Here is a 15,749-nt window from a genome sequence, read left to right as displayed (position 1 = left end):
GCACAGTGAAGATAAAAGGCATAGATTAAGGCACATACATGAAGGAACAGTCCAAGGAGGGGCATGAATAGATGTGAAAGTGTGTGCTGTGTGCAAGGATCCAAGTCCAATGTGCTTAGAGCATGGTGGGGAGGGGCTTCAAGAGAGGAGCAGCCTACCCGCGAAGGTGATGCACATGCAGAGACTGGCTTGGGGCATCATGAAGATGCTGGAAATTTCTAGATAGATGCTAGCAGTGATTTGGAAATAGGTCTTGGAAACCAAGAAGAGCTGGAGAGTGGCATCAAGAGGAAATTATCTCTGAAGTTTATAGGTCAGCAGCTGGGTGAAGACATTGATGTTCAAGAAGATGGGACAGATAAGGGCAAAGGGAGAATGAAAGCAATGAGTTGGGTGTTGGAATTGTTTGATTTAAGAAGCAGAGAGCCCTAGGAGTCAGCTGAAATGTGGCTATGCGGAGAATAGGATAAAGGCAGAGGTTTCATGCTACCCAGACTTGCGTGGTTGTTCACAGCTCTCAGGAAGACAACCGTGACAGTGATACCTACATCTTCTCTAACATAGCACCCTGCCCTCATTGTCTGCCTTTACTGTATCTAATGCTAACATGAGATCGTGAAGTAACATAAACCACAGAAATGTACCTGTCTGAGAATTGTATATAATAACATGTGGATCCTTGACTTTTGATGACTTCATTTTGTTGTCACATCAGCTGTTTTCCTAGGTTTTCCCCTTAGAGTTATCTGTATCTTCCTTGGACTTTAGATGACTTTTAAAAATTGGGATAGCACCATAATTCAAAATTCAGGAATGAGTTGAAAGCGCTTTTTGTCCTATTTTACTAGAATGTTTTATTACCTATGTATGTGCTCAATTTTGTGGGTGCTTGGTGTGTTCATCTTTCAACTTTTAAAATAAATGTGTTTGGGGATATTCTAAAACCCCAACATCTGAAGAGAGGTTGCTCACCAAAAAATAATAATAAATAAATTTAGAATTCTCTATAAACTTACACAAAATCAATTTTCTTTTTTTTTCATAAAAATGTTTTTATTTTGTCATTGATGTTATCATGAGCTGATACCTTCTATTTTTTTCTTTGCTTTTTTTTAGAATTTTATTTTATTATGTTAGTCACCATACAATACATCATTAGTTTTTGATGTGGTGATCCACGATTCATTGTTTTCTTATACCACCCAGTGCTCCATGCAGTACGTGCCCTCCTTAATACCCATCACCAGGCTAACCCGTCCCCCACCCCCCTCCCCTCTAGAACCCTCAGTTTGTTTCTTAGAGTCCATAGTCTCTCATGGTTCATCTTCCCCTCTGATTTCCCACCCTTCATTTTTCCCTTCCCGCTATCTTCTTGTTCTTCTTTTTTTTTTTTTAACATATAATGTATTATTTGTTTCAGAGGTATAGGTCTGTGATTCAACAGTCTTACACAATTCACAGTGCTCACCACAGCACATACCCTCCCCAATGTCTATCACCCAGCCACCCCATCCCTCCCAACCCCCACCACTCCAGCAACCCTCAGTTTGTTTCCTGAGATTAAGAATTCCTCATATCAGTGAGGTCATATGATACATGTCTTTCTCTGATTGACTTATTTCACTCAGCATAACACCCTCCAGTTCCACCCACATCGTTGTAAATGGCAAGATCTCATTCCTTTTGATGGCTGCATAATATTCCTGTGTGTGTGTGTGTGTGTGTGTGTGTGTGTGTGTGTGTGTGTGTGTGTGTGTGTATCCATGCATCTGTCGATGGACATCTTGGCTCTTTCCATAGTTTGGCTATTTTGGACATTGCTGCTATAAACATCAGGGTGCACGTACCCCTTCGGATCCCTACATTTGTATCTTTGGGGTAAATACCCAGTAGTGCAGTTGCTGGGTTGTAGCGTAGCTCTATTTTCAATTTTTTGAGGAACCTCCATACTCTTTTCCAGAGTGCCTGCACCAGCTTGCATTCCCACCAACAGTGTAGGAGAGTTCCCCTTTCTCCGCATCCCTGCCAACATCTGTCATTTCCTGACTTGTTAATTTTAGCCATTCTGACTGGTGTGAGGTGGTATCTCATTGAGGTTTTGATTTGGATTTCCCTGATGCCGAGCGATGTTGAGCACTTTTTCATGTGTCTGTTGGCCATTTGGATGTCTTCTTTGGAAAAATGTCTGTTCATGTCTTCTGCCCATTTCTTGACTGGATCATTTGTTCTTTGGGTGTTGAGTTTGATAAGTTCTTTATAGATTTTGGATACTAGCCCTTTATCTGATATATAATTTGCAAATATCTTCTCCCATTCTGTCGGTTGTCTTTTGGTTTTGTTGACTGTTTCTTTTGCCATGCAAAAGCTTTTTATCTTGATGAAATCCCAATAGTTCATTTTTGCCCTCGCTTCCCTTGCCTTTGGCAATGTTTCTAGGAAGAAGTTGCTGCGGCTGTGGTCGAAGAAGTTGCTGCCTGTGTTCTCCTTTAGGATTTTGACGGACACCTGTCTCACATTGAGGTCTTTCAACCATTTGGAGTCGATTTTTGTGTGTGGTGTAAGGAAAAGGTCCAGTTTCATTCTTCTGCATGTGGCTGTCCAATTTTCCCAACACCATTTGTTGAAGAGACTGTCTTTTTTCCATTGGACATTCTTTCCTGCTTTGTCAAAGATTAGTTGACCATAGAGTTGAGGGTTCATTTCTGGGCTTTCTGTTCTGTTCCATTGACTGTTCCAGACACATATGTCTGTTTTTGTGCCAGTACCATTCTGTCTTGATGATGACAGCTTTGTAATAGAGCTTGAAGTCCAGAATTGTGATGCCACCAGCTTTGCTTTTCTTTTTCAACATTCCTCTGGCTATTCAGGGTCTTTTCTGGTTCCATACAAATTTTAGGATTATTTGCTCCATTTCTTTGAAAAAAGTTGATGGTGTTTTGATAGGGATTGCATTGAGTGTGTAGATTGCTGTAGGTAGCATAGAGATTTTCACAATATTTGTTCTTCCAATCCATGAGCATGGAACGTTTTTCCATTTCTTTGTGTCTTTCTCAAATTCTTTCATGAGTATTTTCTAGTTTTCTGAGTACAGATCTTTGCCTCTTTGGTTAGATTTATTCCTAGGTATCTTAGGGTTTTGGGTGCCATTTTAAATGGGATCGACTCCTTAATTTCTCTTTCTTCTGTCTTGTTGTTGGTGTATAGGAGTGCCACTGATTTCTTTGCATTGATTTTATATCCTGCCACTTTACTGAATTCCTGTATGAGTTCTAGCAGTTTTGGGGTGTTGTCTTTTGGGTTTTCCGCATACAGTATCATATCATCTGCCAAGAGTGAGAGTTTGACTTCTTCTTTGCCAATTTGGATGGCTTTGATTTCTTTTTGTTGTCTGATTGCTGTGTCTAGGACTTCTAATACTATGTTGAATAGCAGTGGTGATAGTGGACATCCCTCCTGTGTTCCTGACCTTAGGGGGAAAGCTCTCAGTTTTTCCCCATTAATAATGATATTCGCTGTGGGTTTTTCATAGATGGCTTTTATGACATTGAGGTATGTACCCTCCATCCCTAGACTCTGAAGAGTTTTGATCAAGAAAGGATGCTGTACTTTGTCAAATGCTTTTTCTGCATCTATTCAATTTTCTTTTTTTAAAGACTTTATTTATTTATTTGAGAGAGAGAGACGTGGGGGGAGGAGCAGAGAGAGAGGGACAAGCAGACTCCATACTGGATGTGGAATCGATCCTACTACCCTGAGATCATGACCTGAGCCAAAAATAAAAGTCAGCTGCTTAGTCACTGAGTCACCAAGGTGCCCCATTCAAAATCAGTTTTCATTTAATTTTATTAAAGATCAGCTTTTACCTTATTGGGCCTTATTGTGAAACTCATATGTTTAAAGATATGGAGTTGATGCCCCAACTCTGGTTCAGTTACAAACATTTACTAGGTTTGACACAGGACCCTCATCATCACTGTGTCTGACTGAAAGTTCAGCTTATAGAGCATAGTGGCAGATGCATTTACCTTAGCCATGACTTTTGGAAAGGATGCAGTTCTTCGGGTATGTGTGTTTGGGTCCAGATGCAGTATTCTACCTGCTAACCAAATGAAAATGCTGAAGGCAGATCATCTCTCCATTCTTCAGCAGGTTTCCTAAATGAATTAAAGGCTAGCTGAATAGAATTCCCTCTGTGGACACAAAATGTGGCTTTTTCATAAACAAAGAAGGCTGGATAATTTTAGCAGTAGCTCCTTAGGATTCTGTTCGTTAGTGAGACAATTTGCACAATTCACAGCTAGAGATGAAAAAGAGAAAGGTGTAATTCTTTCTGTATGCTGTAAGGAAAGGTAGAAAGGGACCTTTTTGGCAGGACACAAAAATTACTAGGGATTTGTAAAATGTGTTTCAGTGAATCTCAGACATTTGTCACTGATTCATCTCTGTTGAGTCCTTGGTGGGCTTTGCATCTGGGGGCTTATTTTTTCTCTATTTTTCAAAATGAAAATGGTCTTAATACTCTTCATTATAAAAAATCATACTTTCTCATTGAGAAAAACAATACAGAAAATAGAAAGCAGGAGGTAATCACAGGAAATACTCATACAAAAATCCCACTCTCAAAATACCCTTTTATATTTTTTTCTATGCTTACATGCACAATATTTACAACAAAAAATTAGATCGTACCCTGGTAAGGTTTTTGTAACATGCTACTTTTTTGAAGTATAGTTGACACACAATGTTACATTAGTTTCAGATGTACAACATAGTGATTTGACAACGCTATCCATTATGCCATGCATAGTGTAGCTATGATATGTCACCATACAGCACTATTAAAATCCTGTTGACTATATTCACATGCTATATCTTTCATTCGTGTGACTTGTTTATTCCATAAGTGGAAGCCTGTACCTCCCATTACCCTTCACCCATTTTGCCCATCTTCCCGCCCCCTCTGCTCTGACAACCATTAGTTTGTTCTCTGTTTTATGGGTCTGTTTCTGCTTTTTTGTTTATTCATTTGGTTTGCTTTTTAGATTCCACATATAAGTGAAATACAGTATTTTTCTTTCTCTGTCTGACTTATTTCACTTAGGATAATGACCTCTAGGTCCATGCATGTTGTCGCAAATGGCAAGATCTCATTCTTTTTTATGGCTGAGTAAGAATGTTAATTGCAGCATTATTTACAATAGCCAAGATATAGAAGCAACCTAAATGACCACAATTGATGAATGGATAAAAAAGATGTGGCATATACATACAAAGGAGTATTACTCAGCCATAAAACAAAATGTACCATGCTATTTCATTCAATAATCTCAATTCAATAACCTCACCTTACCAATGAATACAGAGCTACATTACATTTTTACTGGCTGTACAGATATTTATAGAGCTTTACCAGGATTTATTATTACAAAATACCATTATAAACAGTCTTGTATGTACATCTTTGGACACTTGTTATTTAAAAGAACTGATCTTTTAAATGTTAAATAAATACAAGAGTATTTATAACATGTGTATAGAATATAAAATGTTGCTCTTTTTGTACCACCATATCTATATTTTGCTTCATCTTCCTTGTCTTTTCAATGAAGGGAATTCTAAAAGATATACTTCAGAAAGGATAATTATTGTAGGTGGAAGGTGTGAGGTATAGAAAAGAATGGGTCAATGCATGGGTAAATCTAAATAAGTATTATGGCATAAAAGAATAATTTTATTTTAATTGTGGGTTTATTTTAAAAAAGATAAAATTAAAATACTGAAATGCCAGGAGGGGAGTGACTGTAGTTAAAGTTACCTAAGAGTTTTTGATTGAGAGAGGAGGGTAAAGATGTTAATTTTATACTTAATTAAAAATGAATATTAAAATTTCTAGGGTAAAGAGTAAAAAAATAGAAATAGTATGTAATTTCCAAACTAGCACAGGAGTAATAATAGAATGAAAAAAACCTCATATTAAGCAAGAAGTCAAAGACGGGCAAACTTCTCAAAAGTGAAAAATAGAACTACCCTACAACCCAGCAATTGCACTATGAGTATTCATCCAAAGGATACAAAAATAGTGATATGAAGGAGCAGATGCACCCTGATGTTTATAGCAGCAATGTCCACAATAGCAAAATATGGAAAGAGCCTAGCTGTCCATCAACAGATGAGTGGATAAAGAAGATGTGGTAGATATATACAGTGGAATATTATGCAGCCATCAAAAAGAATGAAATCTTGCCATTTGCAGTGATGTGGGTGGAATTAGAGGGTATTCGGATAAGCAAAATAAGTCATTCAGAGAAAGACAAATACCATATGATTTTAAGAAACAAAACAGATGAACATAGGGAAAAGGAAGGAAAAATAAAATAAGATCAAAACAGGGAGGCAAACCATAAGAGACTCTTAACTCTAGGGAACAAATTGCAGGTTGCTGGCAGGGAGGTGAGTGGGGTAATTGGGTGATGGGCATCAAGGAGGGCATGATGTATGAGCACTGGGTGATATATGCAACGGATGAATCATTAAATTAAAAAATTTTACCCCTGAAACCAATAATACACTATATGTTAACTAAATTGAAAGTAAATCAAAAAATTTTTAAAAAGCTTTATTGACTTATAATTTACCTATCATAAATCATATATTCATTCATTTTAAGTGGTCAATTTAATGATTTTTACTAAGTTTACAGGTTTTTGTGACTATCACCACCAATTTTAGAATATTTCCATCACCCCTCAAAAGAATCCTTATATCCATTTGTAATCAATTCCTGCTACCACCCCTAGCTTCGGCAACCACTAATTTACTTTCTTTCTCTATAGATTTGCCTTTCTGGACATTTCCTATAACTGAAATCATATACTAGGTGGTCTTTTGTGGATGGAGTCTTTTACTTAGTATAATGTTTTAGAAGCTCACCCATGTTGTAAAATGTACCAGTACTTCATTGCTTTTATTGCCAAACAATATTCCAATATATGAATGTACCACATTTTGTTTATCTATTTAGAAGCTGATAAACATTTGGGTAGTTTCTGTTTTTTGCTGCTATGAACATTCATGTATAAGTCTTTGTGTAGATATGTCTTTTCATTTCTCTTCAATAGATAAATAGAAATATAATAATTGGATCATATGATTAATCTATTCTTAACATTTTAAGAAATTGACAGATTATTTTCCAAAGTGGCTGCACCACTTTGCAATACTGTCCAACAACGTATGAGGGTTCGTTTCTCCACATTCTTGCCAATGCTTGTTATTGTCTGTTGTTTATTATAATCATTCTTGTAGATGTGAAGTGATATCTCACTGGTTTTAATTTGCATTTTTCTAATAAATGAGCATCTCTTCATGTGTTTACTGGCCATTAATATAGCTTTTTTGGTGAAATATCTATTTAAATCTTTTGTCTTGCCTTCCTTCTTGAAAGGTAATTTTGCTTGGTGTATACAATTCTTGGTTTATAGTTATTTTATCCTCACATGTGCAACACACTTTTCCATTTTCTTCTGGCTTCCAATGCTGCTGTTGAGGATTGGCCATCAGTCTTACTGACATTTCTTTCTAGATAGTCTGTTTTTCTCTCTGGTTGCTTTTAAGATATCCACTTTGTTTTTGGTGTTTTACAGTTTCATTGTGATATGTTTACATCTAGATTTCTATTTATTTGTTTGTTTGTTTGTTCATCCTACTTAGGAGGCACTGAATTTCCTGAACTTGAGAATTCAACTCTTTCATCAATCCCCAGTTGTTATTTCATCCCTTATTATTTCTTTTTTATTTTCTCCCTTCTATCTTTCTGAAGATCTCCTGAGATGTACGTTAGAACTTATCACTCTATCCTATATGTCTTTTAATCTCTCTTTCATATTTCCCATTTGTTTTCCTCTGCAGCATTCTACATAATGTCTTCAGATCTATTTTCCAGTTTCCTAATTCTTGGTTGAATCTAATCTGCTGTTTGACTCATTGTTAACTTTTAAGGATAGGCAGAATAATGAACCCTCAAAGATACCCACATCCTAATCCCCAGAACCTGTATAAATGTTACCTTATATGGCACAAAGGACTTTACAGATATTCTTAAGGGTAAGGATCTTAGGATGGGAACCTTATCCTAGATTGTCAAAGTAGGCCCAATTTAATCACATGAACTAGTGGGAGATGAAGGCAGAAGCATGGGTCACAGAGATGAAATGGAAGCAGGAGGAAAGATGCAAAGTGAGAGAGGGACTTGACCTGCCATTGTCATGGGCAGCTAGCAAGGAATTGGGGACCTCAGAAAGAAAGTGGATTCTGCTAATAACTCAAATGAGCAAGGAAATGGATCTTACCCAATAGCCTACAGAAAGGAACTCAGCCTTGCTGACATTTTCATTTTAGCCAGGTGAAACCTATGTCAGACTTATTAACTACAGAACTGTAAGATAATAAATTTATGTTGTTTTAAGACACTTACTTTTTAAAAAGATTTTATTTACAGAGAGAGAGGGCACAAGTGGGGGGAGGGGCAGAGGGAGAGGGAGAGAAGGATTCTCAAGCAGACTCCACAGTGAGCATGGAGCCTGATGCTGGGCTCAGTCCCACGACCCTGAGATCATGACCTGAGCTGAAATCAAGAGTCAGATGCTTAGCTGACTGAGCCACCCAGGCACCCCAGGACACTTATTTTGTGGTAATTTGTTATAGCAGCAATAAAAAACTAATACTGTTTTTCAATTTTAATATTTTTTAAAATTTCCAAAAGTTCTATTTGGCTCTTTTTCACATATGTCATTCATGTTTAGAGTTTCCTGTTTCATACTTATATTTTAAACCATCCTTTTTTATTTTCTGATATAGTAAAAACATCTTCATAACGTGCATCTGAAAATTTATTATCTATGATCTTTGCAGGTCTGGTTCTGCTTTCTGTTGTTTCTACTGGCTCTTGCTCAAGATAAGAGTTCTTGCTTTGTTTCTTTATGAATTTTTAATTTTTGACTGTGAACTCATGTCTATTGGGAATTAACTGTTGGATTCTTTGAGACCTGGTTGTAGGCACCATTATTCCAGGAAAGGTGTGTGTTGGTTCGACCAGCTGCCACCTGAAACTTCCTGGAAACACCTTAAAATAAATTTCTAGCTTGAGGATTTTAAATTCATATGAGTAATATGAATGAATGTTAATTAATGCAACAAACCTGGTGAATTAAGAATTCACAGGAAGAGGCAGTTCAAGTTAGCAGCATAGGCAGATCTTGAACTAAACTCCTCCCACAGACACACCATATCTACAGCTACATAGGGAACGATTCCTTCTGAAAAAGACCTGCAAACTAACTGAGTAGCTGTTCCATAGTGAAGTATAAAAGGGCTACATCAAGGTGGGTAGGAGAGGCAGAAATGTCATCTCACCTGAAACCTCACCCCTGGCACAGTGACATATAACTGGGAGGGATCTCATAAATACAGAGCTTCTCCTTGGGAAGCAAGGGGATTGTGCCCCACATCAGGAACTCCAACCCTTGGGACCTGTACCAGAGAGTCAAATCCCCAAAAGGTCTGGTTTTGAAAACCAGTGGGGCTTATATCTAGGAGATAACCCCAAAGGGCTGTAGGGAATTAATATCCTGCTGTTACAGGGCTCATGTGCAGACTCACTCACCCCTGGGACTCAGAGCACAAGCAGCAGTTTGAAAAGCACTTAGATCATATGTGAAGGAGATTCATTTGCTAATCATAAGGCCTCTGCTAGAGGGACAGGAACCTGTTGGGACTCTTGCTAGGGATGGAGGTACTGGTTCGCACCAGTTTTGTGTTCTCCCTCTGCCTTACTAGTTCTGGTAGGAGTGTCCCAACCCCAGTGGCTCCTGTGGCCCTGCTAAAGCCAATAGACACATGCGGCCCACACAGAGTACATCCCTTGCATGCCTGGCCCTGGTAGCCAGGGGTGCTTGCATTTCTGGGCCCCACAGGCCTGAAACAATCGGAGCCACAGTTCTTGATACGTTGCCACCCCCAACGTGTGGCACACACAGTGGACTAAAACACACCTCAGTTGTCCTGTGAAAATGCCTATTTACATATTTGCTATCAACTTAAAATAGACTGTTATATTTATAGGCTGTTATATGTGAGCCTCATGGTTAACAAAGCAAAAGTCTATAGTAGATACACAAAAGATAATAGGAAAGGAATCTAACCGAAACACTACAGAAAGTCATTAAACCACAAGGGAAGAGCAGGAGAAGAGAAAAGGAATAGAAAAGAACTAAAGAACAGCCAGAAAACAATGAACAAAATAGTATAGAGCACATACCTAGTAATAATTACTTCAAATGTAAATGGGCTAAATTCTCCAGTCAAAAACATAGAGTGGCTGAATGGATTTAAAAAACAAAAACAAAAATAAAGACCCATGCTGCCTACAAGAGACTCTCTTCAAATGTAAGGACATGCACAGACTGAAAGTGAAGGAATGAAAACTGTTTTATGTAAATGGAAACTGAAAGAAAACTTGGGTAGTTATATCGGACAAAATACACTTTTAAACAAAGACTGTAATAAAAGACAAAGATGGTCATTAAATAATGATAAAAGGGTCAAATCAACAAGAAGATACAACATTTGTAAATATTTGTGTACCCAACATAGGAGCACCTAAATATATAAAGCAAATACTAACAGACCAAAAGGGAGAAACTGACAGCAATACAACAATAGAACAATAGCACAATACAATACAATACAATAATAGTAGGGGACTTTACTATCCTACTGACTCTCAAACTCATGCACACACACCATCTGTGTGTCGACGCCCAGTCACTTCAAGACAAAAACTACGTTTGTGCCTCTCATAGCATCTGGTTGACACAGAAGAGATCTAGAGAGTGAGAACAAAAGCAAGAGAGAGATACAGACAGATTACTCTCTTTTAAAGCATCCTGTTCTTTTCCTCCAAAGCATGTATTACAGTCGTATTGACAAATGCACCCCTCTTCCACTAGATAGAGAGGGGCACCAAGGCAAGGATCTGTTTACCGCCATATTGTAGCACCTAGCTCAGTGCCTGGTACATAATAAATTTTTATTGGATACATGGATTTTAAATATGGGTGGCTGCATTTAGACAAGTGGAACAGATGGATGCCAATAGATTTCTTTGGAAATCATAAAACAAAAGTGGGAAAGTGAGAAAACAAAAGAGAAAATACCAAAGAAATTTTAATAATGTGTAATTCATAGAAGAAATATGAGTGATCCTCTTTGATCTAACAAATTTTCATGTAATTATAGATTCTTATAACCAGTCTATAACTGGAAGAGAATAAAAAGAGTTGTGTTCATTGTCCAACATGAGGGTCGTAGGCTAGTGACAAGCAAAATTGGATAGTATTGCTTTGGATTACCAAAGACTTTTGTGGAATGTCTTTCCCTGAAGATGGAAAGCCTTTCTTTTCTGTGATGTTCTTGATGTCTTGTTAGGGGGCAGTAGAATGGGTCTCTAGTTTTTTTCATTCCTGTGGGTTGATGGTAAAGTTTCCTTTTCCCACCTCTTTTTTCTATCTGGCTTTAAGTGATCTTATCAATTCATTTTAGCTTTGATAATTATCTCTGAGCATACATTTTCCTGCTACATTCTGAAAAGTTCACTCTTTTATCAGGTATCAGAGTAACACTGCTTCTGCTGTTCTTGAAACAATTACCAACATTCAACCCAAAGAGAGTGGAGGCGGTGTGGGAGAGACCCGGGAAGCCATCGTTTATAGATTATCTGAAGATATGCTGAGCAAACTGCCTCCTGATTACATTCCTCATGAGGTAAGCTACACACTTTGCCCCTGGTGTGTACAGGGCTGTCTTTGGGTTCCACAAAACCTAGCATGGTCCTGGGACAGTAAGTTTCACTCCCTCCCTGCTCTGCTCATTCTCACTTCCTTTGCAACTCTTTCTTTTAACCTTGTGGTCTTCTCTTCCTTGCCCCTTCTCAAGCATCTTGCAAACTATGATCTGCACTTTTCCTGACACCTTTCTCCATCCATCTCCTACTCTACTCCATGTTCTCTTTCAATCATCTTTTCTCTGCCCTTTTCCCATCTTTGGATTCCTCTATCTTTGCATCCCCAGACATCTTACGCCTCTAGGCTGGAAACATCTCTCCACCTCTTTCACCCAAGCCTGCTTTGTCCATTCTTTAAACTCATTCCTTGTTTTTGTCTTCTGCTCCCCCCTTCTAGTCTCTCAATTCTCCCAGCCAGGAAAGCAAGCCATTTAAATGAATTCACTCCCCATGTGGATGGCAATAATTTTCTACTTCTTGAACCTCCCAGTTGTTTGCCTATTAACCTAAATCAGTTTTTCTCAAAATATTTTTAACCTCAAGACCCCTTTATGAAATGACTGAGGACCCCAAATAACTTTTATTTATGTGGGTTATAACTACTGATATTTAATATATCATAAATTTAAACAGACACATTTCAAAAGTCTCTATTAATTTATTGTAAAATAACAGTAATAAACCCCACTACATGTTAACACAAATAACACTTTTATTAAAAAAAGTATGTTTTCCAAGACAAAAAAAATGTATTGAGAATAGTGGGATTGTTTTACATTTTTGCAAATCTCTTTAATGCCTTGTTTAACAGAAGGCAGGTAGATTTTCCTATCTGTTTCTGCATTCGATCTGTTGTGACACCACATGTCACGTAGCTCTGGAAAACTTCACTATACACTCGTGAGAGAAGAGGAGTTAAAAAGTCAAGTGACATCTTAGTATTACTATGAAAAACATGCAACTTTGTGGACCCCCTGAAAGGATCTCAGGGCCTGCAGGGGTCTTTGAGAACTGCTGATCTAAAAAAAAACTTTAATTGTGAAATTTCTGGGTGGTTAAAAGTTCTGCGAAAGGTCCTTCAATTTGGCCTCCTTCTTCATGCAAGAAGACAGGGTTGTATCCTCTGGTCATCCCCAGAGGGGATGGGCCTCTTCTCTCCTGTTCTCAGTCTCTACCCCTCACTGCTGATGGTCAGAGAGTCCCAGATGGGACTGAGTCAAGTGTAGCTCTTCAAACAAGAAGTGAGAGGCTAATGCCCTAGTGCTGGTAAAACTATGATTTTGTGTCTACCCTGACTTGCATCCTCAAGTCTGGGAAAAATGAACTTGTCAGTTGGGGGCCCTGAGGCTGCTTGAGCTACAGGCCTCCCACTGCAATGGGTACCCTCAACAATAAGAGACATTTTCTTGCTTCTTAAAACAGTTTTTGCCTCTGCTATGTAAATGGGTACCAAGGCATTTGGCCAAGATACTGAAATCCATTGCTTCACACAGAGATAATTTTAGTAGGGGGGAAAGCATTTTTTTAAATGGATACGTAGTGTAAGTACAGACTTTCAATGGTTCATTGTAAGTGATCTTCAGGAGACAGATGAGGCATAAAACCTGCCTTCAAATATTTTAAAACCTGGCATGTTAAGGTGAGATAAAACTCACTCTGGTTGACTAGACCACAGGTTGGTATTACCCGAGGAGGGGTCCAGGATCTTGGGATAATTTGAGCTATCCAGGCTTGGTCAGGGCCACTTGCCCCAGTTCTCTGTTCTGGCAATATTCTAGCAGGGACTGAATGTGAGGGATGTCGCTAAGTGGTTTGCTAAATGGGAAGGAGTTTGTACTCTTCCAAGCTCACTTACCTTTTAGTGTCCTTTATTTCATAGAAGAGAGAGATGTGTTCTTGAAAATGTGGCTGTAAAGTGAATTTTGTAAATTGAAATATAATTATACTATTGACTTCCATAGTAAAAACGGAGCCACATTACTAAAGAAGAGACTACCTGGTCCCAGAAACATAATGAAAATCCTATGTAAGACTGCAGCAAATCTTTCATCTTATTAATAAAAAGATAATTTTAGGCTGGAACAATAACCATATTCAAAATAAAATCAGTACAAAGATTAGATTTTCAAGAGTTTAAGTTTTTCCTAAGCATGTCTCTATTGCAAAAGAAGTTTCTCGTTTAAAACCGTGTAAGTAGGGCAAGGTGATTTGTTTGGGGCTGTTAGCATACTAAAAATGTACCTGGGCTATTGATGTGACACTGTAGCCAATACCTTGGCTTAATTTCCCACTTGTGGGAGTTGCAAAAGTATTTCCATAATTTCCTTTTTCCTTCATTGTGAATTTCTACAGAGTAGTCCTGATTTGACTATATAGGCTAGTCATATATAGGGTGATATATAGGCTATTCAGCCACTGGAGGCTGAAGGGCTTGAGATGAGAATGAGGAGGTAGAGCCTGCAAAAATGTAAGTTCTAGAACCAGGAATTTAGGAGAATGCCTGAAAGTTGGTATGGTGACTAGGTTAGGGACCTCCACCGGCATGTTTGACTGGGATTGCAATATCATTTGCTCTACCTGCCCAGATATTCCCACCCTGGATGTTCGGTTTTATATCACTGATTCCCCAAGTTTGTGCTTCCGCTCTTCATCCCTAATTCATTAGAAGTGGCCTAACTGCAGGAAAGCAGAAGTGTCTATTGCTGAGGTGGACGCTTCAGCATCATGCTAGCAAACCTGTTCTGGAAAATGAGGAGGATGGTCCAGATGAGCCTGAAGCCTATCGTTTCTAACATTCCATGACTCAAGAAGGGGCCATGAGCATTTCCAGCAGAGAAGCCTACAGTTGACTGGCTTTCTGGTGATTTGGTGGACTGGTACATTTCTCTAAATTCTCTCCCACTCCATATGCCGATCCTTACCCCTCCTATATTGGCATCTCTTTGATTGTGGCCAGCAGAAAGTTCAGATCTCTGTATGAGTTCTTGCCAATATCCGTAGTCAATCTTTTCTTGGGCATAGGTCACTAAATTCAAATGTGTATATATATTGGCTTATTTTCCAATAATTGTTATATTTTATTATTCCCAGACCAGATGCTTTTATATTGATCTCTTCAAAATGGTCAATAAATGATATACCAAAAGGAACAAACGACAGGTGCTTAATGGCTCTCACACAAAGTCAAATATTTTTATTGATTAGATTAGGAAAGGTTCTCTTTGGTCACACTAACCAGGGCAACAATGATCTTAGGAAGCTGCAACCAATCATTCATTGGTTACTGCTCTGTAAAGATTTTGGCCGTATTAAATTTCTGTGACATTTTTAATAACGACTCTGTAAGCATTATGGAAAAAACATGCCAAACTGTACTCTTACAAAGGTTAGATTGCAAAAGAATATTTAACTGACACTTAGCACTTAATCATTTGAAAGGGAAAAAAGGTATAATTTTGTTTCAGCTTTTTAAAGTACATTTCCAATTATCAATGAAGTACAATCAGTAGGAAATAAAAACAATTTTAGTTGAACAGTAGTTTCTGAGACCTGGAAATGGGGAATTTAATGTCAAGTTTGGTTCTGCAAGAGATATTTTAGAATCCATTTGGTCTAGTAGAGCTATATCCAGAGGAAGAAAAGAATAGAGAAAGGAGAGGTCATTGGAAGAGAAATGACAGATGATTAAAAAAAATTCCTTTCTTGTATGCTTTTTTTTTTTTAAGGTGAAAGCTCGTTTGGTAAAGATGGGACATCTTAATTCAATGAACATATTTCTTAGACAAGAAATTGACAGAATGCAAAAAGTCATCTCAATCCTTCGCAGTAGCCTGAGTGATCTAAAATTGGCCATTGAAGGAACAATCATTATGAGTGAGGTGAGCTAGGATCTCAGTTGTCATCTCCCTCT

General features: G+C 38.1%; 1 protein-coding gene across 6 annotated transcripts in view; it reads left to right on the top strand.

Annotated features, from left to right (window-relative positions):
- Positions 1-15,749, top strand: part of DNAH8 (dynein axonemal heavy chain 8) — a 417,769-nt gene that overhangs the window by 376,349 nt on the left and 25,671 nt on the right. For all 6 annotated transcript variants that reach the window (XM_027603620.2, XM_027603615.2, XM_027603616.2 and 3 more), the window contains 2 exons: positions 11,664-11,820; positions 15,565-15,717. In XM_027603620.2, the coding sequence (XP_027459421.2) occupies positions 11,664-11,820; positions 15,565-15,717 (310 nt within the window). The remainder of the gene's footprint in view (positions 1-11,663; positions 11,821-15,564; positions 15,718-15,749) is intronic.

This window comes from Zalophus californianus, chromosome 7, assembly GCF_009762305.2.
Source record: "Zalophus californianus isolate mZalCal1 chromosome 7, mZalCal1.pri.v2, whole genome shotgun sequence".
NCBI lineage: Eukaryota > Metazoa > Chordata > Mammalia > Carnivora > Otariidae > Zalophus > Zalophus californianus.
This window is presented reverse-complemented; position numbering and strand designations above follow the sequence as displayed.